The following is a 25,755-nucleotide window of genomic DNA, read 5'->3' on the forward strand; positions in this document are numbered from 1 at the left end:
TTTAACTACTATTTGGAACCTGCTGATGGTGATTTTACATATTTTTTTCATTCTCGTTCAATGAAAGGAAAACTTTAAAAGCATTTTTAGTCAATGCTTTTCAGTGACCCTTATGGTTTATTAAGCTAGGAATAAATCCACACCTATTTTAGGAGCAGGTCTAATCTACCAGTGCTATAGTTCCTTCATGGAGTAACATTCATGAAATGTTTGCAAAAGACCTGTGGAAGGCAGTTGCTTGGTATTATTTTCATATTTTCCCATCTCTTTGGGAATTCCAGGTTATGCACTTTTTCTTATAGAATTCAGAAAATTCAGCCCCTGTGAAGTCTGAACTATAATTTCTCTCCAAACTCTTTGCTTATCGACCTATAGAAACTAATGAAGCTCTTTGGGTAACTGAAGCTGTCATTTTTTTCAGTTTTATTTTAAATGCAAGAAATACAACGTGCAATGTAATTTGTAAATGATACAAATAAACATACAAAGAATTTGTTAAAGTTACACAGTAACTGTTAAAAGTGTAATAAGAATTTGTAAAATCACAATCTGAAAAACACTGCTGTATACAAAATAAAATACAAAATAGCCAAATAGTGCAAAGTTTAAACATAATAAAACTTAATCTGAAGTGTAAAGTCATTTAAAATATAATACAAAGTATAAATGCAGCAGAAGTGTCATGTCAAGCAGTGCTATATTACCCTGGACAACAAGTAGCACCCCTTGGAGTAGTATAGCAAGTATAGTATCATCAAGCGCTACCCAGGTGCTGAATAAAAAATGGTCCGGCTCCTAAGCGTACACTCCTGCTTTTCAAATAAAGATACCAAGAGAACGAAGAAAATTTGATAATAGGAAGAAATTAGAAAGTTGCTTAAAATTGCATGGTCTATACGAATCATGAAAGAAAAAAAATTTGGTTTTCATATCCATTTAAGAATTTCACTAGAAATTATGCAGTGTTAAATCATTTCACCTGAGTGGAGAGCCTTAGATCATCAGGCCCAAAGCCTGAAAAAAAATGACAGCTTCAGTTTCCCAGAGAGCTTCATTACTAGTCACTGTCCTTAAAATAATTAACATAAAAATACATTTTAATCCCTACATTTAAGGCTATAATAATTTTATATTTTTTAAATACTATTCTATTAAATATATATTAAAATTTTTATGATTTTTGCTCATCTTACCTTTTTGGAGCCATTTAAATCACTATGCAGAGTGTAGATCTGCCTATGTGTGCTATTGTAGAGCAGTGTTTTATTTTTAAATCATGTAAATAAGCTTTTCTCTTGTTAAGTGTATCCAGTCCACGGATCATTCATTACTTGTGGGATATTCTCCTTCCCAACAGGAAGTTGCAAGAGGATCACCCACAGCAGAGCTGCTATATAGCTCCTCCCCTCACTGCCATATCCAGTCATTCTCTTGCAACTCTCAACAAAGATGGAGGTCGTAAGAGGACTGTGGTGTTTTATACTTAGTTTATTTCTTCAATCAAAAGTTTGTTCATTTTAAATGGTACCGGAGTGTACTGTTTATTTCAGGCAGTATTTAGAAGAAGAATCTGCCTGCGTTTTCTATGATCTTAGCAGAAGTAACTAAGATCCTTTGCTGCTCTCACATATTCTGAGGAGTGAGGTAACTTCAGAGGGGGAATAGCGTGCAGGTTTTCCTGTAATAAGGTATGTGCAGTTAAAATATGTTTCTAGGGATGGAATTTGCTAGAAAATGCTGCTGATACCGAAGTAATATAAGTAAAGCCTTAAATGCAGTGATAGCGACTGGTATCAGGCTTATTAATAAAGATACATACTCTTATAAAAGTGTATTTTAAAACGTTTGCTGGCATGTTTAATCGTTTTTTACATATGTTTGGTGATAAAACTTATTGGGGACTAGTTTTTTCCACATGGCTGGCTTGAATTTTGCCTAGAAACAGTTCTCTGAGGCTTCCCACTGTTGTAATATGAGTGGGAGGGGCCTATTTTGGCGTTTTTTTGCACAGCAAAAGTCGTATTGAGGGAGGTAAAAAGCCACAGTAGAGCAGTTGTTGTGTCTGTTTAAAAAACATTTTTGTCATTTGTTATTCCGTTTTTGGTATTAAGGGGTTAATCATCCATTTGCAAGTGGGTGCAATGCTCTGCTAACTTATTACATAAACTGTAAAAATTTCGTTAGTGTAACTGCATTTTTTCACTGTTATTTCAAAATTTGGGAAAATTTGTGTTTCTTAAAGGCGCAGTAACGTTTTTTTATATTGCTTGTAAACTTGTTTTAAAGGGTTTTCCAAGCTTGCTAGTCTCATTGCTAGTCTGTTTAAACATGTCTGACACAGAGGAACCTACTTGTTCATTATGTTTGAAAGCCATGGTGGAGCCCCATAGGAGAATGTGTACTAAATGTATTGATTTCACCTTAAAAAGTAAAGATCAGTCTTTATCTATAAAAGAATTATCACCAGAGGGTTCTGTCGAGGGGGAAGTTATGCCGACTAACTCTCCCCACGTGTCAGACCCTTCGCCTCCCGCTCAGGGGACGCACGCTAATATGGCGCCAATTACATCAGGGACGCCCATAGCGATTACCTTGCAGGACATGGCTGCAATCATGAATAATACCCTGTCAGAGGTATTATCTAGATTGCCTGAATTAAGAGGCAAGCGCGATAGCTCTGGGGTTAGGAGAGATACAGAGCGCGCAAATGCTGTTAGAGCCGTGTCTGATACTGCGTCACAGTATGCAGAACATGAGGACGGAGAGCTTCAGTCTGTGGGTGACATCTCTGACTCAGGGAAACCTGATTCAGAGATTTCTAATTTTTAAATTTAAGCTTGAGAACCTCCGTGTATTGCTTGGGGAGGTATTAGCTGCTCTGAATGACTGTAACACAGTTGCAATTCCAGAGAAATTGTGTAGGCTGGATAGATACTATGCGGTGCCGGTGTGTACTGACGTTTTTCCTATACCTAAAAGGCTTACAGAAATTATTAGCAAGGAGTGGGATAGACCCGGTGTGTCCTTTTCCCCACCTCCTATATTTAGAAAAATGTTTCCAATAGACGCCACTACACGTGACTTATGGCAGACGGTCCCTAAGGTGGAGGGAGCAGTTTCTAATTTAACAAAGCGTACCACTATCCCGGTTGAGGACAGTTGTGCTTTTTCAGATCCAATGGATAAAAAATTGGAGGGTTACCTTAAGAAAATGTTTATTCAACAAGGTTTTATTTTACAGCCCCTTGCATGCATTGCGCCTGTCACTGCTGCGGCGGCATTCTGGTTTGAGGCCCTGGAAGAGGCCATCCAGACAGCTCCATTGAATGAAATTATTGACGAGCTTAGAACGCTTAAGCTAGCTAACTCATTTGTTTCTGATGCCATTGTTCATTTGACTAAACTAACGGCTAAGAATTCCGGATTCGCCATCCAGTCGCGTAGGGCGCTATGGCTTAAATCCTGGTCAGCTGACGTGACTTCAAAGTCTAAATTACTCAACATTCCTTTCAAGGGGCAGACCTTATTCAGGCCTGGCTTGAAGGAAATTATTGCTGACATTACTGGAGGCAAGGGTCATACCCTTCCTCAGGACAGGGCCAAATCAAAGGCCAAATAGTCTAATTTTCGTGCCTTTCGAAATTTTAAGGCAGGAGCAGCATCAACTTCCTCCACTTCAAAACAAGAGGGAACTGTTGCTCATTCCAGACAGGCCTGGAAACCTAACCAGTCCTGGAACAAGGGCAAGCAGGCCAGAAAGCCTGCTGCTGCCCCCAAGACAGCATGAAGGAACGGCCCCCTATCTGGAAACGGATCTAGTGGGGGGCAAACTTTCTCTCTTCGCCCAGGCGTGGGCAAGAGATGTTCAGGATCCCTGGGCGTTGGAGATCATATCTCAGGGATATCTTCTGGACTTCAAAGCTTCTCCTCCACAAGGGAGATTTCATCTTTCAAGGTTATCAGCAAACCAGATAAAGAAAGAGGCATTCCTAAGCTGTGTGCAAGATCTCCTAGTAATGGGAGTGATCCATCCAGTTCCGCGGACGGAACAAGGACAGGGATTTTATTCAAATCTGTTTGTGGTTCCCAAGAAAGAGGGAACCTTCAGACCAATCTTTGATCTAAAGATCTTAAACAAATTCCTCAGAGTTCCATCATTCAAAATGGAAACTATTAGGACCATCCTACCCATGATCCAAGAGGGTCAGTACATGACCACAGTGGACTTAAAGGATGCATACCTTCACATACCGATTCACTAAGATCATCATCGGTTCCTAAGGTTTGCCTTTCTAGACAGGCATTACCAATTTGTAGCTCTTCCCTTCGGGTTGGCCACTGCCCCGAGAATTTTTACAAAGGTTCTGGGCTCACTTCTGGCGGTTCTAAGACCGCGAGGCATAGCGGTGGCTCCGTATCTAGACGACATCCTGATACAGGCGTCAAGCTTTCAAATTGCCAAGTCTCATACAGAGATAGTTCTGGCATTTCTGAGGTCGCATGGGTGGAAAGTGAATGTGGAAAAGAGTTCTCTATCACCACTCACAAGAGTCTCCTTCCTAGGGACTCTTATAGATTCTGTAGAGATGAAAATTTACCTGACGGAGTCCAGGTTATCAAAACTTCTAAATGCTTGCCGTGTCCTTCATTCCATTCCACGCCCGTCAGTGGCTCAGTGCATGGAAGTAATCTGCTTAATGGTAACGGCAATGGACATAGTGCCATTTGCGCGCCTGCATCTCAGACCGCTGCAATTATGCATGCTAAGTCAGTGGAATGGGGATTACTCAGATTTGTCCCCTCTACTAAATCTGGATCAAGAGACCAGAGATTCTCTTCTCTGGTGGCTTTCTCAGGTCCATCTGTCCAAGGGTATGACCTTTCGCAGGCCAGATTGGACGATTGTAACAGATGCCAGCCTTCTAGGTTGAGGCGCAGTCTGGAACTCCCTGAAGGCTCAGGGATCGTGGACTCAGGAGGAGAAACTCCTCCCAATAAATATTCTGGAGTTAAGAGCAATATTCAATGCTCTTCTAGCTTGGCCTCAGTTAGCAACACTGAGGTTCATCAGATTTCAGTCGGACAACATCACGACTGTGGCTTACATCAACCATCAAGGGGGAACCAGGAGTTCCCTAGCGATGTTAGAAGTCTCAAAGATAATTCGCTGGGCAGAGTCTCTCTCTTGCCACCTGTCAGCGATCCACATCCCAGGCGTAGAGAACTAGGAGGCGGATTTTCTAAGTCATCAGACTTTTCATCCGGGGGAGTGGGAACTCCATCCGGAGGTGTTTGCGCAACTGGTCCATCGTTGGGGCAAACCAGATCTGGATCTCATGGCGTCTCGCCAGAACGCCAAGCTTCCTTGTTACGGATCCAAGTCCAGGGACCCGGGAGCAACGCTGATAGATGCTCTAGCAGCTCCTTGGTTCTTCAACCTGGCCTATGTGTTTCCACCGTTTCCTCTGCTCCCTCGACTTATTGCCAAAATCAAACAGGAGAGAGCATCAGTGATTCTGATAGCGCCTGCGTGGCCACGCAGGACCTGGTATGCAGACCTAGTGGACATGTCATCTCTTCCACCATGGACTCTGCCTCTGAGGCAGGACCTTCTAATACAAGGTCCTTTCAATCATCCAAATCTAATTTCTCTGAGACTGACTGCATGGAGATTGAACGCTTGATTCTATCAAGGCGTGGCTTCTCCGAGTCAGTCATTGATACCTTTAATACAGGCTCGGAAGCCTGTCACCAGGAAAATCTACCATAAGATATGGCGTAAATATCTTTATTGGTGTGAATCCAAGAGTTACTCATGGAGTAAGGTTAGGATTCCTAGGATATTGTCCTTTCTCCAAGAGGGTTTGGACAAAGGCTTATCAGCTAGTTCTTTAAAAGGACAGATCTCTGCTCTGTCTATTCTTTTGCACAAGCGTCTGGCAGAAGTTCCAGACGTCCAGGCATTTTGTCAGGCTTTGGTTAGGATTAAGCCTGTGTTTAAAACTGTTGCTCCCCCGTGGAGCTTAAACTTGGTTCTTAAAGTTCTTCAGGGAGTTCCGTTTGAACTCCTTCATTCCATTGATATTAAACTTTTATCTCGGAAAGTTCTGTTTTTGATGGCTATTTCCTCGGCTCGAAGAGTCTCTGAGTTATCTGCCTTACATTGTGATTCTCCTTATTTGATTTTTCATTCAGACAAGGTAGTTCTGCGTACCAAACCTGGGTTTTTGCCTAAGGTGGTTTCTAACAGGAATATCAATCAAGAGATTGTTGTTCCATCATTGTGTCCTAATCCTTCTTCCAAGAAGGAACGTCTTTTGCATAATCTGGACGTAGTCCGTGCCTTGAAGTTTTACTTACAGGCTACTAAAGATTTTCGTCAAACATCTGCCCTGTTTGTCGTTTACTCTGGACAGAGGAGAGATCAAAAAGCTTCGACAACCTCTCTCTCCTTTTGGCTTCGGAGCATAATACGCTTAGCCTATGAGACTGCTGGACAGCAGCCCCCTGAAAGGATTACAGCTCATTCTACTAGAGCTGTGGCTTCCACCTGGGCCTTTAAAAATGAGGCCTCTGTTGAACAGATTTGCAAGGCTTCGACTTGGTCTTCGCTTCACACCTTTTCAAAATTTTACAAATTTGATACTTTTGCTTCTTCGGAAGCTGTATTTGGGAGAGAGGTTCTACAGGCAGTGGTTCCTTCCGTTTAAGTTCCTGCCTTGTCCCTCCCATCATCCGTGTGCTTTGGTATTGGTATCCCACAAGTAATGGATGATCCGTGGACTGGATACACTTAACAAGAGAAAACATAATTTATGCTTACCTGATAAATGTATTTCTCTTGTAGTGTATCCAGTCCACGGCCCGCCCTGTCCTTTTAAGGCAGGTCTAAATTTTATTAAACTACAGTCACCACTGCACCCTATGGTTTCTCCTTTCTCTGTTTGTTTCGGTCGAATGACTGGATATGGCAGTTAGGGGAGGAGCTATATAGCAGCTCTGCTGTGGGTGATCCTCTTGCAAATTCCTGTTGGGAAGGAGAATATCCCACAAGTAATGGATGATCCGTGGACTGGATACACTACAAGAGAAATACATTTATCAGGTAAGCATAAATTATGTTGTTTTTTTTTGGTAATATTTTCTTATGCATTTACACCGGAGTTTACATTATATAGTGACTGTGTGAGAGTTGCCATGGTGATGCTACTAGTCTTAATTATCCTTAATAATAGGTTCTGTAATTCTGACCCTTTTATTGCCATACATTGTTTAACTGTGACTCTCTCGATTAACAAAGAGAGCTGTTATGTTTCTTTCTTGTGCTTCAATTTAGGTCTAGCGATGAATATTCATGTTATTCTATCCTTTTTTTCTATCTGTATAACATTTTTAATATTCCTTTTTATTCTGGTATCTGTTTTTTTAAAACAGTTTGTGTATGGTGATCGCACTGTGTTCAATGAACAGCTGTGGGTTAAATCCGTAATATTATATATGCTTTAATTTATTAAAGTCTACTCCAGAATTGTTATTGTTTTAAAAGATAGCTAATCCCTTTATTACCCATTCCCCAGTTTTGCAAAACAAACACGGTTATATTAATATACTTTTTACCTTTTGGGATTTAGACTTGCATTTTAGCCAATCAGTGCTGACTTCTAGGTAACTCCACAGGAATGAGCACAATGTCTGTCACATATGAAATAATGCCCTCTAGCTTTAAAAAGTCAAATTTATTCAGATAAGAGGCGGCCTTCAAGGGCTAAGAAATTAGCATGTGAGCCTACCTAGCTTTAGCTTTCAACTAAGAAATACCAGGAGAACAAAGCAAATTTGATGATAAAGGTAAATTGTAAAATTGTTTAAAATAACATGCCCTATCTGAATCATGAAAGTTTAATGTTGACTAGACTGTCCCTTTAATGTAATTTGACTCTCCTTTGCAGTCATAAGGAGAGCTTATTTTTTTTCATATATAAAACTTTAAAAAGTTTGACATTAGTACCCAATTTTTATGTATAATTGATGTGTGCTAATATTACAGACCAAGGTTAGTCAATGTTTTCTTTAAATAATGCACTCTACATGAATGGTTAGATAAGCTTTGAGTTGTCAGTTTTAAGTGTGCGTCTTTTCTTTCCTTTTCAGAACTCTGTTTAAGGAGAGCCGACGTATTTGTCCACAGCTCAGTTCCATTTTGTGAGTTTTACAAAAATAATGTTATACTTTATTCTATACACGTTTCATGCAAAATGTCTAATTTAGATAAACAAGCAGATAAGTATTATATTGCTTCATTCTTTAAATAAATTGATGCCTCCTCCTTTTAGTTTATTTTTACATAATGTTTCCTGTTTGGTTATTCTTAAATTTGTTTTGTTTTTTTCCAATAGGCTTAAGAACAAAGTAGCAGTTCAACAGAAATTGAATTCAAAGGTAAACAAAATAGAGATATATTATTTCCCATATTTATATACTTTTTAGTCACTTTAACTCTAAGTATAACTTTCTTTGTCTACTAGGATTCTTCTCACAAACATGTAAACAAGTCTGATTCTCCCCCTTCTGAGACACCTGGACCTCCTGGAGCAGTTTCTATTTCAACCAAGGATGCATCTGCTCCTGTATCCTCTCCCTCTTTAGCTGCTGCATCTCCACTCTTAACTTACTCCCAGGACAACTCTCTTGATGGAGATCTTATTCATAATCCCCCGTCTCTTGAAACTGTGTCAGCACATTTGACAACTGTTAGTAATCGGACAGGAGGCTTCAGCTTTGACTTTCCATCTTCTCCGTTGTTAGAGAAAACTTTGCAGGTAGAGGAAAAGAAGAAACAATGTCCACCACCTTCTCAGACCATCTCCTCCAATTCCTTACAGCCACCTAAAGGGTTTTTGGTTGATACCTCTATGACATTAGCACCGGACAAAAAGACAGTAATCTCAAATCAAAGCTTGAAGTCTTCTGAAATCCAGCAGGAAAAGCAGAAACAAAATCATCACATGCAGTTAAAAACTCCTCAGCTGTCTAGCCCATCTTTGCAACCCTCTGTGAAACTTTACCAAATAAACAGTCAGCACACAAAGGGATCATTCCCACATTCTACTCTCAGTGGAAGCCCAAGGAGTACAGTTCTGTCACCTCCACAAAGGCCAGTCATCTCTCAAGCCAAACCTTCTAAACCTCAGGGTTTTCACCTCACATCTTCAAACAGCCTTCACAAACCCATAATGTCTCCAGGCCTTGTAGTCAAGCAACCAGGAAAACCTAGCTCCACTGTGCAGCAGGTGTACAGACCACCAGTACCCAGAAATCCAGTTCCTCCAAGCAGTAGCCCAGGAACTGCTAATGGCCAGAATTTAACTCTAACTGTTTCGATGAACCAGCCTCCTCCAAGCCACCCTAGAAATACTAACATTGTTCCTAATAAAAAACCCATTCAACCACCTCAGAAGCTAACTCTAGTGGCACCCCAACATTCAGGAGGAGGTACACATGGAGTAGCCAAGCTGCTGACATCCCCCAATATCAATGTAAGTATGTTGTGTGATAGGACAATTTTTTTTAACATCTAGAAAACAGAAATATATATATATATATATATATATATATATATATATATATATATATATATATATATATATATATATATATAATGTAATGTATGTCTATCTGGACTGATAGTGTGAGAAAAAAAATATTTTTCTCTAACACATCATTAAGAAATATATAATACTTGTAATCAGATCACATTTTTTACTGCTAAAGTTCCTTTGCGTGATTCTTTCACGCAATAATATGAAATACATACAAAAACAACATGTTGGCCATATCTATGTTAGAAAATATGTATTAATAAAAAAAAAAACACCAAAGTGCTTGACGCCATGATGTACAAACGTGTGTGCTAATGTGTTTAAAATAAAGTGTGTGTGCTAATGTGTATAAAATATAGTGTGTATGTCCTAATGTGCATAACATAAAATAGTGTATGTGTAGAATGTGCTAATGTGTATAAAATAATTCATGGGGCAATGCGGGACAGATGGCTAGCAACCCGGGACAGACCCCTAAAATCGGGACTATCCCACAAAAATCGGGACAGTTGGGGGGTATGTATGTGTAGTATATGCTAATGTGTATAAAATAAAGTGTGTGTAGTATATGCTAATGTGTATAACTATAAAGTGTGTGTGTGTAGTATGGGCTAATGTGTATAAAATAATGTGTATAAAATAAAGTGTATGTGTACTATGTGCTAATGTGTATAAAATAAAGTGTATGTGTACTATGTGCTAATGTGTATAAAATAAAGTGTGTGTGTAGTATGTGCTAATGTGTATAAAAACATAATTTATGCTTACCTGATAAATTTATTTCTCTTGTAGTGTATCCAGTCCACGGATCATCCATTACTTATGGGATATTCTCCTTCCCAACAGGAAGTTGCAAGAGGATCACCCACAGCAGAGCTGCTATATAGCTCCTCCCCTAACTGCCATATCCAGTCATTCGACCGAAACAAACAGAGAAAGGAGAAACCATAGGGTGCAGTGGTGACTGTAGTTTAATAAAATTTTAGACCTCCCTTAAAATGACAGGGCGGGCCGTGGACTGGATACACTACAAGAGAAATAAATTTATCAGGTAAGCATAAATTATGTTTTCTCTTGTTAAGTGTATCCAGTCCATGGATCATCCATTACTTATGGGATACTAATACCAAAGCTAAAGTACACGGATGATGGGAGGGACAAGGCAGGGATTAAGCGGAAGGAACCACTGCCTGAAGAACCTTTCTCCCAAAAACAGCCTCCGAAGAAGCAAAAGTATCAAATTTGTAAAATTTTGAAAAAGTGTGAAGCGAAGACCAAGTCGTGGCCTTGCAAATCTGTTCAACAGAGGCCTCATTTTTAAAGGCCCAGGTGGAAGCCACAGCTCTAGTAGAATGAGCTGTAATTCTTTCAGGGGGCTGCTGTCCAGCAGTCTCATAAGCTAGGCGTATAATACTCCGAAGCCAAAAGGAAAGAGGTTGCCAAAGCTTTTTGACCTCTCCTCTGTCCAGAATAAACGACAAACAGGGAAGATGTTTGACGAAAATCTTTAGTAGCTTGTAAGTAAAACTTCAAGGCACGGACTACGTCCAGATTATGTAAAAGACGTTCCTTCTTTGAAGGAGGATTAGGACACAATGATAGAACAACAATCTCTTGATTGATATTCTTGTTAGAAACCACCTTAGGTAAAAACCCAGGTTTGTTACGCAGAACTACCTTATCTGCATGAAAAATCAGATAAGGAGAATCACATTGTAAGGCAGATAGCTCAGAGACTCTCCGAGCCGAGGAAATAGCCATCAAAAACAGAACTTTCCAAGATAAAAGCTTAATATCCATGGAATGAAGGGATTCAAACGGAACTCCTTGAAGAACTTTAAGAACCAAGTTTAAGCTCCATGGGGGAGCAACAGGTTTAAACACAGGCTTAATTCTAACCAAAGCCTGACAAAATGCCTGGACGTCTGGAACTTCTGCCAGACGCTTGTGCAAAAGAATAGACAGAGCAGAAATCTGTCCCTTTATGGAGCTAGCTGATAATCCTTTGTCCAAACCCTCTTGGAGAAAGGACAATATCCTAGGAATCCTAACCTTACTCCATGAGAAATTCTTGGATTCACACCAGTAAAGATATGTACGCCATATCTTGTGATAGATTTTCCTGGTAACAGGCTTTCGTGCCTGTATTAAGGTATCAATGACTGACTCGGAGAAGCCACGCTTTGATAGAATCAAGCGTTCAATCTCCATGCAGTCAGTCTCAGAGAGATTAGATTTGGATGATTGAAAGGACCTTGTATTAGAAGGTCCTGTTTTAGAGGCAGAGTCCATGGTGGAAAGGATGACATGTCCACTAGGTCTGCATACCAGGTCCTGCGTGGCCACGCAGGCGCTATTAGAATCACTGATGCTCTCTCCTGTTTGATTTTGGCAATCAGTCGAGGGAGCAGAGGAAACGGTGGAAACACATAAGCCAGGTTGAAGAACCAAGGCGCTGCTAGAGCATCTATCAGCGTCGCTTCTGGGTCCCTGGACCTGGATCCGTAACAAGGAAGCTTGGCGTTCTGGCGAGACGCCATGAGATCCAACTCTGGTTTGCCCCAACGATGAATCAATTGAGCAAACGCCTCCGGATGGAGTTCCCACTCCCCCGGGTGAAAAGTCTGACGACTTAGAAAATCCGCCTCCCAGTTCTCCACGCCTGGGATATGGATTGCTGACAGGTGGCAAGAGTGAGTCTCTGCCCAGCGAATTATTTTTGACACTTCTAACATCGCTAGGGAACTCCTGGTTCCCCCTTGATGGTTGATGTAAGCCACAGTCATGATATTGTCCGACTGAAATCTGATGAACCTCAGTGTTGCTAACTGAGGCCAAGCCAGAAGAGCATTGAATATTGCTCTTAACTCCAGAATATTTATCGGAAGGAGTTTCTCCTCCTGAGTCCACGATCCCTGTGCCTTCAGGGAGTTCCAGACTGCACCCCAACCTAGAAGGCTGGCATCTGTTGTTACAATTGTCCAATCTGGCCTGCGAAAGGTCATACCCTCGGACAGGTGGACCCGAGACAACCACCAGAGAAGAGAATCTCTGGTCTCTTGATCCAGATTTAGCAGAGGGGACAAATCTGTGTAATCCCCATTCCACTGACTTAGCATGCATAATTGCAGCGGTCTGAGATGTAGGCGCGCAAATGGCACTGCCGCTACCATTAAGCCGATCACCTCCATACACTGAGCCACCGAAGGGTGCGGAATGGAATGAAGAATATGGCAAGCATTTAGAAGCTTTGATAACCTGGACTCAGTCAGGTAAATTTTCATCTCTACAGAATCTATAAGAGTCCCTAAGAAGGAGACTCTTGTGAGTGGGGATAGAGAACTCTTTTCCTCGTTCACTTTCCACCCGTGCGATCTCAGAAATGCCAGAACTATCTCTGTATGAGACTTGGCAATTTGAAAGCTTGACGCCTGTATCAGGATGTCATCTAGATACGGAGCCACTGCTATGCTTAGAACCGCCAGAAGTGAGCCCACAACCTTCGTAAAGATTCTCGGGGCTGTAGCCAACCCGAAGGGAAGAGCTACAAATTGGTAATGCCTGTCTAGAAAGGCAAACCTTAGGAACCGATGATGATCTTAGTGAATCGGTATGTGAAGGTAGGCATCCTTTAAGTCCACTGTGGTCATGTACTGACCCTCTTGGATCATGGGTAGGATGGTCCGAATAGTTTCCATTTTGAAAGATGGAACTCTGAGGAATTTGTTTAAGATCTTTAGATCCAAAATTGGTCTGAAGGTTCCCTCTTTTTTGGGAACCACACACAGATTTGAATAAAAACCCTGTCCTTGTTCCGTCCGCGGAACTGGATGGATCACTCCCATTTCTAGGAGGTCTTGCACACAGCGTAGGAATGCCTCTTTCTTTATCTGATTTGCAGATAACCTTGAAAGATGAAATCTCCCTTGTGGAGGAGAAGCTTTGAAGTCCAGAAGATATCCCTGAGATATGATCTCCAACGCCCAGGGATCCTGAACATCTCTTGCCCACGCTTGGGCGAAGAGAAAAAGTCTGCCCCCTACTAGATCCGTCGCCGGATAGGGGGCCGTTCCTTCATGCTGTCTTAGAGGCAGCAGCAGGCTTTCTGGCCTGCTTGCCTTTGTTCCAGGACTGGTTAGGTTTCCAGGCCTGCTTAGATTGAGCAAAAGTTCCCTCTTGTCTTGAAGCGGAGGAAGTTGATGCTGCACCTGCCTTGGAATTTCGAAAGGCACGAAAATTAGACTATTTGGCCTTTGATTTGGCCCTGTCCTGAGGAAGGGTATGACCCTTACCTCCAGTAATGTCAGCAATAATTTCTTTCAAACCAGGCCCGAATAAGGTCTGCCCCTTGAAAGGAATGTTGAGTAATTTAGACTTTGAAGTCACATCAGCTGACCAGGATTTGAGCCATAGCGCCCTACGCGACTGGATGGCGAATCCGGAATTCTTAGCCGTTAGTTTAGTCAAATGAACAATGGCATCAGAAACAAATGAGTTAGCTAGCTTAAGCGTTCTAAGCTTGTCAATAATTTCAGTCAATGGAGCTGTATGGATGGCCTCTTCCAGGGCCTCAAACCAGAATGCCGCCGCAGCAGTGACAGGCGCAATGCATGCAAGGGGCTATAAAATAAAACCTTGTTGAATAAACATTTTCTTAAGGTAACCCTCTAATTTTTTATCCATTGGATCTGAAAAAGCACAACTGTCCTCAACCGGGATAGTGGTACGCTTTGCTAAAGTAGAAACTGCTCCCTCCACCTTAGGGACAGTCTGCCATAAGTCCCGTGTAGTGGCATCTATTGGAAACATTTTTCTAAATATAGGAGGTGGGGAAAAGGGCACACCGGGCCTATCCCACTCCTTACTAATAATTTCTGTAAGCCTTTTAGGAATTGGAAAAACATCAGTACTCACCGGCACTGCATAGTATTTATCCAGCCTACACAATTTCTCTGGCACTGCAATTGTGTCACAGTCATTCAGAGCAGCTAATACCTCCCCAAGCAATACACGGAGGTTCTCAAGCTTAAATTTAAAATTAGAAATCTCTGAATCAGGTCTCCCCGAATCAGACACGTCACCCACAGACTGAAGCTCTCCGTCCTCAGGTTCTGCATATTGTGACGCAGTATCAGACATGGCTCTTACAGCATCTACGCGCTCTGTATCTCGTCTAACCCCAGAGCTATCGCGCTTGCCTCTCAATTCAGGCAATCTGGATAATACCTCTGACAGGGTATTATTCATGATTGCAGCCATGTCCTGCAAAGTAATCGCTATGGGCGTCCCTGATGTACTTGGCGCCATATTAGCGTGCGTCCCTTGAGCGGGAGGCGAAGGGTCTGACACGTCGGGAGAGTTAGTCGGCATAACTTCCCCCTCGACAGACCCCTCTGGTGACAATTCTTTTATAGATAAAGACTGATCTTTACTGTTTAAGGTGAAATAAATACATTTAGTACACATTCTCCTATGGGGCTCCACCATGGCTTTTAAACATAATTAACAAGTATCCTCTGTTTCAGACATGTTTGTACAGACTAGCAATGAGACTAGCAAGCTTGGAAAACACTTTAAAGCAAGTTAACAAGCAATAGAAAAAACGTTACTGTGCCTTTAAGAGAAACAAATTTTGACAAAATTTGAAATAACAGTGAAAAAAGGAAGTTACACTAACAAAATTTTTACAGTGTATGTAGCAAGTCAGCAGAGCATTGCACCCACTTGCAAATGGATGATTAACCCCTTAATAACAAAAACAGAATAATAAATGACAAAAACGTTTTTTAAACAGTCACAACAACTGCCACAGTCTACTGTGATTGTTACCCTCCTCAAACACGACTTTGAAGCCTTTTGAGCCCTTCAGAGATGTCCTGTATCATGCAGAGGGAAGCTGAATGTCTCTATTTTTATCTGCACAGAAAAGCACTAAAATAGGCCCTTCCCACTCATATTGCAACAGTGGAAAGCTTCAGGAAACTGTCTCTAGGCAGAAATCAAACCAGCCATGTGGAAAAAAACTAGGCCCCAATAAGTTTTGTCACCAAACATATATAAAAACGATTAACATGCCAGCAAACATTTTATATTACATTTTTATAAGAGTATGCATCTATATTAATAAGCCTGATACCAGTAGCTATCACTGCATTTAAGGCTTTACTTACATTAATCCGGTATAAGCAGCATTTTCTAGCAAATTCCATCCCTAGAAAAATATTAACTGCACATACCTTATTGCAGGAAAACCTGCACGCCATTCCCTCTCTGAAGTTACCTCACTCCTCAGAATATGTGAGAACAGCCATGGATCTTAGTTACTTCTGCTAAGATCATAGAAAATGCAGGCAGATTCTTCTTCTAAATACTGCCTGAGATAAACAGCACACTCCGGTACCATTTAAAAATAACAAACTTTTGATTGAAGAAATAAACTAAGTATAAAACACCACAGTCCTCTTACGACCTCCATCTTTGTTGAGTGTTGCAAGAGAATGACTGGATATGGCAGTTAGGGGAGGAGCTATATAGCAGCTCTGCTGTGGGTGATCCTCTTGCAACTTCCTGTTGGGAAGGAGAATATCCCATAAGTAATGGATAATCCGTGGATTGGATACACTTAACAAGAGAAATAAGGTGTATGTGTAGTATATGTTGTGTATAAAATAAAGTGTGTGTGTAGTATGTGCTAATGTGTATAAAATAGTGTGTGTATGTGTAGTATGTGCTAATGTGTATAAAATATAGTGTGTGTGTATTTTGTGCTAATGTGTATAAAATATATTGTGTGTGTGTGTAGTGTGTGCTAATGTGTAGTATGTGCTAATGTGTATAAAATAAAGTATGTGTGTAGTATATGCTAATGTGTATAAAATAGTATGTGTGTAGTATGTGCTAATGTGTATAAAATAGTATGTGTGTAGTATGTGCTAATGTGTATAAAATAGTATGTGTGTAGTATGTGCTAATGTGTATAAAATAAAGTGTGTATATTTCTTTCATGTAATTGGTAAGAGTCCATGAGCTAGTGACGTATGGGATATACATTCCTACCATTAGGGGCAAAGTTTCCCAAACCTCAAAATGCCTATAAATACACCCCCCACCACACCCACAATTCAGTTTTACAAACTTTGCCGCCTATGGAGGTGGTGAAGTAAGTTTGTGCTAGATTTCTACGTTGATATGCGCTTCTCAGCATGCTGAAGCCCGATTCCTCTCAGAGTGCAGTGAATGACCGAGGGATGTGAAGGGAGTATTACCTATTGAATGCAATGGTCATCCTAACGGGGATCTATTTCATAGGTTCTCTGTTATCGGTCGTAGAGATTCATCTCCTACCTCCCTTTTCAGATCGACGATATACTCTCATATACCATTACCTCTGCTGATTCTCGTTTCAGTACTGGTTTGGCTATCTACTTTATGTAGATGAGTGTCTTTTGGTAAGTATGTTTTCCTTTATTAAGACACTCTCATCTATGGTTTGGCACTTAAAATGTAAAGTTCTAAATATAATGTTTGTACTTATATTTGCCATGATTCAGGTTTATCAGTATATTTCCTTTTTGCAGACTGTCAGTTTCATTTTGGGAAATGCACACATACATATATATATATATATGTATATGTATATATATATATATATATATATATATATATATATATATATATATATATATATATATATATATATATGTATATGTATATAAAATTTACCTGAAATTTTTCAAATTGACTTTTCTTTCATGTAATTGGCAAGAGTCCATGAGCTAGTGATACATGGGATATACAATCCTACCAGGAGGGGCAAAGTTTCCCAAACCTCAAAATGCCTATAAATACACCCCTCACCACACCCACAATTCAGTTTTACAAACTTTGCCTCCTATGGAGGTGGTGAAGTAAGTTTGTGCTAAGATTTCTACGTAGATATGCGCTTCTCAGCATTGTTGAAGCCCGATTCCTCTCAGAGTACAGCGAATGTCAGAGGGACGTGAAGGGAGTATCGCTTTTTTGAATACGATGATTTCCCTAACGGGGGTCTATTTCATAAGTTCTCTGTTATCGGTCGTAGAGATTCATCTCCTACCTCCCTTTTCAGATCGACGATATACTCTCAATTTACCATTACCTCTACTAATAACCGTTTTAGTACTGGTTTGGCTATCTGCTATATGTGGATGGGTGTCTTTTGGTAAGTATGTTTTCATTTACTTAAGACACTCTCAGCTATAGTTTGGCACTTTATGCATTTATTTAAAGTTCTAAATATATGTATTGTACTTATATTTGCCTTGAGTCAGGTTCATGTATTTCCTTCTGCAGACTGTCAGTTTCATATTTGGGAATGTAAACATTTTTAAGAAATGTATTTCTTACCTGGGGTTTAGTCTTTTTTTTTTCAATTGACTACTTCTTGCAATTGCGGGTATTAGGCCCGCGGGTGCGTCAAATGCTTATCTTTATTGCGTCATTCTTGGCGTGAAAAAAATTTTGGCGCGAAAAAGTAAGTTTATGACACAACTTCGTCATTTCTGGCGTCATACGTGATGCCGAGACCTTTCACATTGCGGCGTCATTAGTGATGCAAGTGTGTCATTTCCGGTCATTTTTGGCGCCAAAAAAGAGTTTACGTTACGTTGTGCGTCATACTTGGCGCCAAACTTTTTTCATTATTTCAATACCCCTTGTTTGTTTGCCTCTTGCATTTTGCTTTCAGAGGCCTATGCTATTGCATTTTTTCGCATTCCTGAAACTGTCATATAAGGAAATAGATAATTTTGCTTTATATGTTGTTTTTTCTCTTACATTGTGCAAGATGTCCCAATCTGATCCTGCCTCAGAAGTTTCTGCTGGAACATTGCTGCCTGACATCGGTTCTACCAAAGCTAAGTGCATTTGTTGTAAAATTGTAGAAATTATTCCACCGAATGTCATTTGTAATAGTTGTCATGATAAACTTTTACATGCAAGTAGTGTTTCCATCAGTAATAGTACATTGCCAGTTGCAGTTCCTTCAACTTCTAATGTGCATGATATACCTGCAAATTTTAAAGAATTTGTTTCTGATTCTATTATGAAGGCTTTGTCTGCATTTCCACCTTCTAATAAACATAAAAGGTCTTTTAAAATTTCTCATTTAGCTGATGAAATTTCAAATGACAAACTACATCATAATTCATCCCCTTCTGATGAGGATCTATCTGAAACAGAAGATCCTTCCTCAGACATTGACACTGACAAATCTACTTATTTATTTAAAATAGAGTATATGCGTTCTTTATTAAAAGAAGTGTTAATTACTTTGGATAGTGAGGTAATCAGTCCTATTGACGTTCAGTCTAATAAACGTTTAAATGCTTTTTTTAAACCTCCTGTGGTTTCCCCAGGGTTTTTTCCCATTCCTGAGGATATTTCTGATATGATTTCTAGGGAATGGAATAAGCCAGGTATTTCTTTTATTCCTTCTTCAAGGTTTAAAAAATTGTATCCTTTACCAGCAAAATCTATAGAGTTTTGGGAAAAAAATCCCCAAAGTTGATGGGGCTATTTCTACTCTTGCTAAACGTACCACTATTCCTAGATAGTACTTCCTTTAAGGATCCTTTAGATAGGAAGCTTGAATCTTATCTAAGAAAGGCCTATTTATATTCAGGTCATCTTCTCAGACCTGCTATTTCTCCAACATAGGTGTGTCCGGTCCACTGCGTCATCCTTACTTGTGGGATATTCTCTTCCCCAACAGGAAATGGCAAAGAGCCCAGCAAAGCTGGTCACATGATCCCTCCTAGGCTCCGCCTTCCCCAGTCATTCTCTTTGCCGTTGTACAGGCAACATCTCCACGGAGATGGCTTAGAGTTTTTTAGTGTTTAACTGTAGTTTTTATTATTCAATCAAGAGTTTGTTATTTTAAAATAGTGCTGGTATGTACTATTTACTCTGAAACAGAAAAGAGATGAAGATTTCTGTTTGTAAGAGGAAAATGATTTTAGCAACCGTTACTAAAATCGATGGCTGTTTCCACACAGGACTGTTGAGAGGAATTAACTTCAGTTGGGGGAACAGTGAGCAGACTTTTGCTGCTTGAGGTATGACACATTCTAAAAAGACGATGTAATGCTGGAAGCTGTCATTTTCCCTATGGGATCCGGTAAGCCATTTTTATTACAGACAGAAAAAAAGGGCTTCACAAGGGCTTTTTAAGACTGTAGACATTTTCTGGGCTAAATCGATTTATATATAAACATATTTTATACTCCATAGCCTTGAGGAATTATTTTAATCTTGGGAATTTCTCCAACATAGGTGTGTCCGGTCCACGGCGTCATCCTTACTTGTGGGATATTCTCTTCCCCAACAGGAAATGGCAAAGAGCCCAGCAAAGCTGGTCACATGATCCCTCCTAGGCTCCGCCTACCCCAGTCATTCTCTTTGCCGTTGTACAGGCAACATCTCCACGGAGATGGCTTAGAGTTTTTTAGTGTTTAACTGTAGTTTTTCATTATTCAATCAAGAGTTTGTTATTTTCAAATAGTGCTGGTACGTACTATTTACTCAGAAACAGAAAAGAGATGAAGAATTCTGTTTGTATGAGGAAAATGATTTTAGCAACCGTAACTAAAATCCATGGCTGTTCCACACAGGACTGTTGAGAGCAATTAACTTCAGTTGGGGGAACAGTTTGCAGTCCCTTGCTGCTTGAGGTATGACACATTCTAACAAGACGATGTAATGCTGGAAGCTGTCATTTTCCCTATGGGATCCGGTAAGCCATGTTTATTACGATTGTAAATAAGGGCTTCACAAGGGCTTATTTAAACTGTAGACTTTTTCTGGGCTAAATCGATTGATTATTAACACATATTTAGCCTTGAGGAATCATTTTATCTGGGTATTTTGATATAATAATATCGGCAGGCACTGTTTTAGACACCTTATTCTTTAGGGGCTTTCCCAAAGCATAGGCAGAGTCTCATTTTCGCGCCGGTGTTGCGCACTTGTTTTTGAGAGGCATGGCATGCAGTCGCATGTGAGAGGAGCTCTGATACTTATAAAAGACTTCTGAAGGCGTCATTTGGTATCGTATTCCCCTTTGGGTTTGGTTGGGTCTCAGCAAAGCAGATACCAGGGACTGTAAAGGGGTTTAAAGCTTAAAACGGCTCCGGTTCCGTTATTTTAAGGGTTAAAGCTTCCAAAATTGGTGTGCAATATTTTCAAGGCTTTAAGACGCTGTGGTGAAAATTTGGTGAATTTTGAACAATTCCTTCATGTTTTTTCGCAATTGCAGTAATAAAGTGTGTTCAGTTTAAAATTTAAAGTGACAGTAACGGTTTTATTTTAAAACGTTTTTTGTACTTTCTGATCAAGTTTATGCCTGTTTAACATGTCTGAACTACCAGATAGACTGTGTTCTGAATGTGGGGAAGCCAGAATTCCTATTCATTTAAATAAATGTGATTTATGTGATAATGACAATGATGCCCAAGATGATTCCTCAAGTGAGGGGAGTAAGCATGGTACTGCATCATTCCCTCCTTCGTCTACACGAGTCTTGCCCACTCAGGAGGCCCCTAGTACATCTAGCGCGCCAATACTCCTTACTATGCAACAATTAACGGCTGTAATGGATAATTCTGTCAAAAACATTTTAGCCAAAATGAACCCTTGTCAGCGTAAGCGTGGCTGCTCTGTTTTAGTTACTGAAGAGCATGACGACGCTGATATTAATATCTCTGAAGGGCCCCTAACCCAATCTGAGGGGGCCAGGGAGGTTTTGTCTGAGGGAGAAATTACTGATTTAGGGAACATTTCTCAGCAGGCTGAATCTGATGTGATTACATTTAAATTTAAATTGGAACATCTCCGCATTTTGCTTAAGGAGGTATTATCCACTCTGGATGATTGTGAAAATTTAGTCATCCCAGAGAAACTATGTAAAATGGACAAGTTCCTAGAGGTGCCGGGGCTCCCAGAAGCTTTTCCTATACCCAAGCGGGTGGCGGACATTGTTAATAAAGAATGGGAAAGGCCCGGTATTCCTTTCGTCCCTCCCCCCATATTTAAAAAATTGTTTCCTATGGTCGACCCCAGAAAGGACTTATGGCAGTCAGTCCCCAAGGTCGAGGGAGCGGTTTCTACTTTAAACAAACGCACCACTATTCCCATAGAGGATAGTTGTGCTTTCAAAGATCCTATGGATAAAAAATTAGAAGGTTTGCTTAAAAAGATGTTTGTTCAGCAGGGTTACCTTCTACAACCCATTTCATGCATTGTCCCTGTCACTACTGCCGCATATTTCTGGTTTGATGAACTGCTTAAGGTGCTCGATAGTGACTCTCCTCCTTATGAGGAGATTATGGACAGAATCAATGCTCTCAAATTGGCTAATTCTTTCACTCTAGACGCCTCTTTGCAATTGGCTAAGTTAGCGGCTAAGAACTCTGGGTTTGCTATTGTGGCGCGCAGAGCGCTTTGGTTGAAATCTTGGTCGGCTGATGCGTCTTCCAAGAACAAGCTACTAAACATTCCTTTCAAGGGGAAAACGCTGTTTGGTCCTGACTTGAAAGAGATTATCTCTGATATCACTGGGGGTAAGGGCCACGCCCTTCCTCAGGATCGGCCCTTCAAGGCAAAAAATAGACCTAATTTTCGTCCCTTTCGTAAAAACGGACCAGCCCAAGGTGCTACGTCCTCTAAGCAAGAGGGTAATACTTCTCAGGCCAAGCCAGCTTGGAGACCAATGCAAGGCTGGAACAAGGGAAAGCAGGCCAAGAAACCTGCCACTGCTACCAAGACAGCATGAAATATTGGCCCCCGATCCGGGACCGGATCTGGTGGGGGGCAGACTCTCTCTCTTCGCTCAGGCTTGGGCAAGAGATGTTCTGGATCCTTGGGCGCTAGAAATAGTCTCCCAGGGTTATCTTCTGGAATTCAAGGGACTTCCCCCAAGGGGGAGGTTCCACAGGTCGCAGTTGTCTTCAGACCACATAAAAAGACAGGCGTTCTTACATTGTGTAGAAGACCTGTTAAAAATGGGAGTGATTCATCCTGTTCCATTAAGAGAACAAGGGATGGGGTTCTACTCCAATCTGTTCATAGTTCCCAAAAAAGAGGGAACGTTCAGACCAATCCTAGATCTCAAGATCTTAAACAAATTTCTCAAGGTCCCATCGTTCAAGATGGAAACCATTCGAACTATCCTTCCTTCCATCCAGGAAGGTCAATTCATGACCACGGTGGATTTAAAGGATGCGTATCTACATATTCCTATCCACAAGGAACATCATCGGTTCCTAAGGTTTGCATTCCTGGACAAACATTACCAGTTCGTGGCGCTTCCTTTCGGATTAGCCACTGCTCCAAGGATTTTCACAAAGGTACTAGGGTCCCTTCTAGCGGTGCTAAGACCAAGGGGCATTGCAGTAGTACCTTACCTGGACGACATTCTGATTCAAGCGTCGTCCCTTCCTCAAGCAAAGGCTCACACGGACATTGTCCTGGCCTTTCTCAGATCTCACGGCTGGAAAGTGAACGTGGAAAAGAGTTCTCTATCCCCGTCAACAAGGGTTCCCTTCTTGGGAACAATTATAGACTCCTTAGAAATGAGGATCTTTCTAACAGAGGCCAGAAAAACAAAGCTTCTGGACTCTTGTCGGATACTTCATTCCGTTCCTCTTCCTTCCATAGCTCAGTGCATGGAAGTGATCGGGTTGATGGTGGCGGCGATGGACATAGTTCCTTTTGCGCGCATTCATCTAAGACCATTACAACTGTGCATGCTCAGTCAGTGGAATGGGGACTATACAGACTTGTCTCCGAAGATACAAGTAAATCAGAGAACCAGAGACTCACTCCGTTGGTGGCTGTCCCTGGACAATCTGTCTCAAGGGATGATGTTCCACAGACCAGAGTGGGTCATTGTCACGACCGACGCCAGTCTGATAGGCTGGGGCGCGGTCTGGGGATCCCTGAAAGCTCAGGGTCTTTGGTCTCGAGAAGAATCTCTTCTACCGATAAATATTCTGGAACTGAGAGCGATATTCAATGCTCTCCAGGCCTGGCCCCAGCTTGCGAGGACCAGGTTCATACGGTTTCAATCAGACAACATGACGACTGTTGCGTACATCAACCATCAGGGGGGAACAAGGAGTTCCCTAGCGATGGAAGAAGTAACCAAAATTATTCTTTGGGCGGAGTCTCACTCCTGCCACCTGTCTGCTATCCACATCCCAGGAGTGGAAAATTGGGAAGCGGATTTTCTGAGTCGGCAGACATTGCATCCGGGGGAGTGGGAACTCCATCCGGAAATCTTTGCCCAAGTCACTCACCTGTGGGGCATTCCAGACATGGATCTGATGGCCTCTCGTCAGAACTTCAAAGTTCCTTGCTACGGGGCCAGATCCAGGGATCCCAAGGCGGCTCTAGTGGATGCACTAGTAGCACCTTGGACCTTCAAACTAGCTTATGTGTTCCCGCCATTTCCTCTCATCCCCAGGCTGATAGCCAGGATCAAGCAGGAGAGGGTGTCGGTGATCTTGATAGCTCCTGCGTGGCCACGCAGGACTTGGTATGCAGATCTGGTGAATATGTCATCGGCTCCACCTTGGAAGCTACCTTTGAGACGAGACCTTCTTGTTCAGGGTCCGTTCGAACATCCGAATCTGGTTTCACTCCAGCTGACTGCTTGGAGATTGAACGCTTGATTTTATCGAAGCGAGGATTCTCAGATTCTGTTATCGATACTCTTGTTCAGGCCAGAAAGCCTGTGACTAGAAAGATTTACCACAAAATTTGGAAAAAATATATCTGTTGGTGTGAATCTAAAGGATTCCCTTGGGACAAGGTTAAGATTCCTAGGATTCTATCCTTCCTTCAAGAAGGATTGGAAAAAGGATTATCTGCAAGTTCCCTGAAGGGACAGATTTCTGCCTTGTCGGTATTACTTCACAAAAAGCTGGCAGCTGTGCCAGATGTTCAAGCCTTTGTTCAGGCTCTGGTTAGAATCAAGCCTGTTTACAAACCTTTGACTCCTCCTTGGAGTCTCAATTTAGTTCTTTCAGTTCTTCAGGGGGTTCCGTTTGAACCCTTACATTCCGTTGATATTAAGTTATTATCTTGGAAAGTTTTGTTTTTAGTTGCGATTTCTTCTGCTAGAAGAGTCTCAGAATTATCTGCTCTGCAGTGTTCTCCTCCTTATCTGGTGTTCCATGCAGATAAGGTGGTTTTACGTACTAAACCTGGTTTTCTTCCAAAAGTTGTTTCTAACAAAAACATTAACCAGGAGATTATCGTACCTTCTCTGTGTCCAAAACCAGTTTCAAAGAAGGAACGTTTGTTGCACAATTTGGATGTTGTTCGCGCTCTAAAATTCTATTTAGATGCTACAAAGGATTTTAGACAAACATCTTCCTTGTTTGTTGTTTATTCAGGTAAAAGGAGAGGTCAAAAAGCAACTTCTACCTCTCTCTCTTTTTGGATTAAAAGCATCATCAGATTGGCTTACGAGACTGCCGGACGGCAGCCTCCCGAAAGAATCACAGCTCATTCCACTAGGGCTGTGGCTTCCACATGGGCCTTCAAGAACGAGGCTTCTGTTGATCAGATATGTAGGGCAGCGACTTGGTCTTCACTGCACACTTTTACCAAATTTTACAAGTTTGATACTTTTGCTTCTTCTGAGGCTATTTTTGGGAGAAAGGTTTTGCAAGCCGTGGTGCCTTCCATTTAGGTGACCTGATTTGCTCCCTCCCTTCATCCGTGTCCTAAAGCTTTGGTATTGGTTCCCACAAGTAAGGATGACGCCGTGGACCGGACACACCTATGTTGGAGAAAACAGAATTTATGTTTACCTGATAAATTTCTTTCTCCAACGGTGTGTCCGGTCCACGGCCCGCCCTGGTTTTTTTAATCAGGTCTGATATTTTATTTTCTTTAACTACAGTCACCACGGTACCATATGGTTTCTCCTATGCAAATATTCCTCCTTAACGTCGGTCGAATGACTGGGGTAGGCGGAGCCTAGGAGGGATCATGTGACCAGCTTTGCTGGGCTCTTTGCCATTTCCTGTTGGGGAAGAGAATATCCCACAAGTAAGGATGACGCCGTGGACCGGACACACCGTTGGAGAAAGAAATTTATCAGGTAAACATA

General features: G+C 41.3%; 1 protein-coding gene across 1 annotated transcript in view; it reads left to right on the forward strand.

The window, feature by feature from the left end:
• Positions 1-25,755, forward strand: part of UBN1 (ubinuclein 1) — a 412,348-nt gene that overhangs the window by 298,602 nt on the left and 87,991 nt on the right. The window contains exons 12-14 of the mRNA XM_053694221.1: positions 8,152-8,202; positions 8,397-8,439; positions 8,526-9,536. Of these exons, the coding sequence (XP_053550196.1) occupies positions 8,152-8,202; positions 8,397-8,439; positions 8,526-9,536 (1,105 nt within the window). The remainder of the gene's footprint in view (positions 1-8,151; positions 8,203-8,396; positions 8,440-8,525; positions 9,537-25,755) is intronic.

Source organism: Bombina bombina, chromosome 11, assembly GCF_027579735.1.
Source record: "Bombina bombina isolate aBomBom1 chromosome 11, aBomBom1.pri, whole genome shotgun sequence".
NCBI classification, from domain to species: Eukaryota; Metazoa; Chordata; class Amphibia; order Anura; family Bombinatoridae; genus Bombina; species Bombina bombina.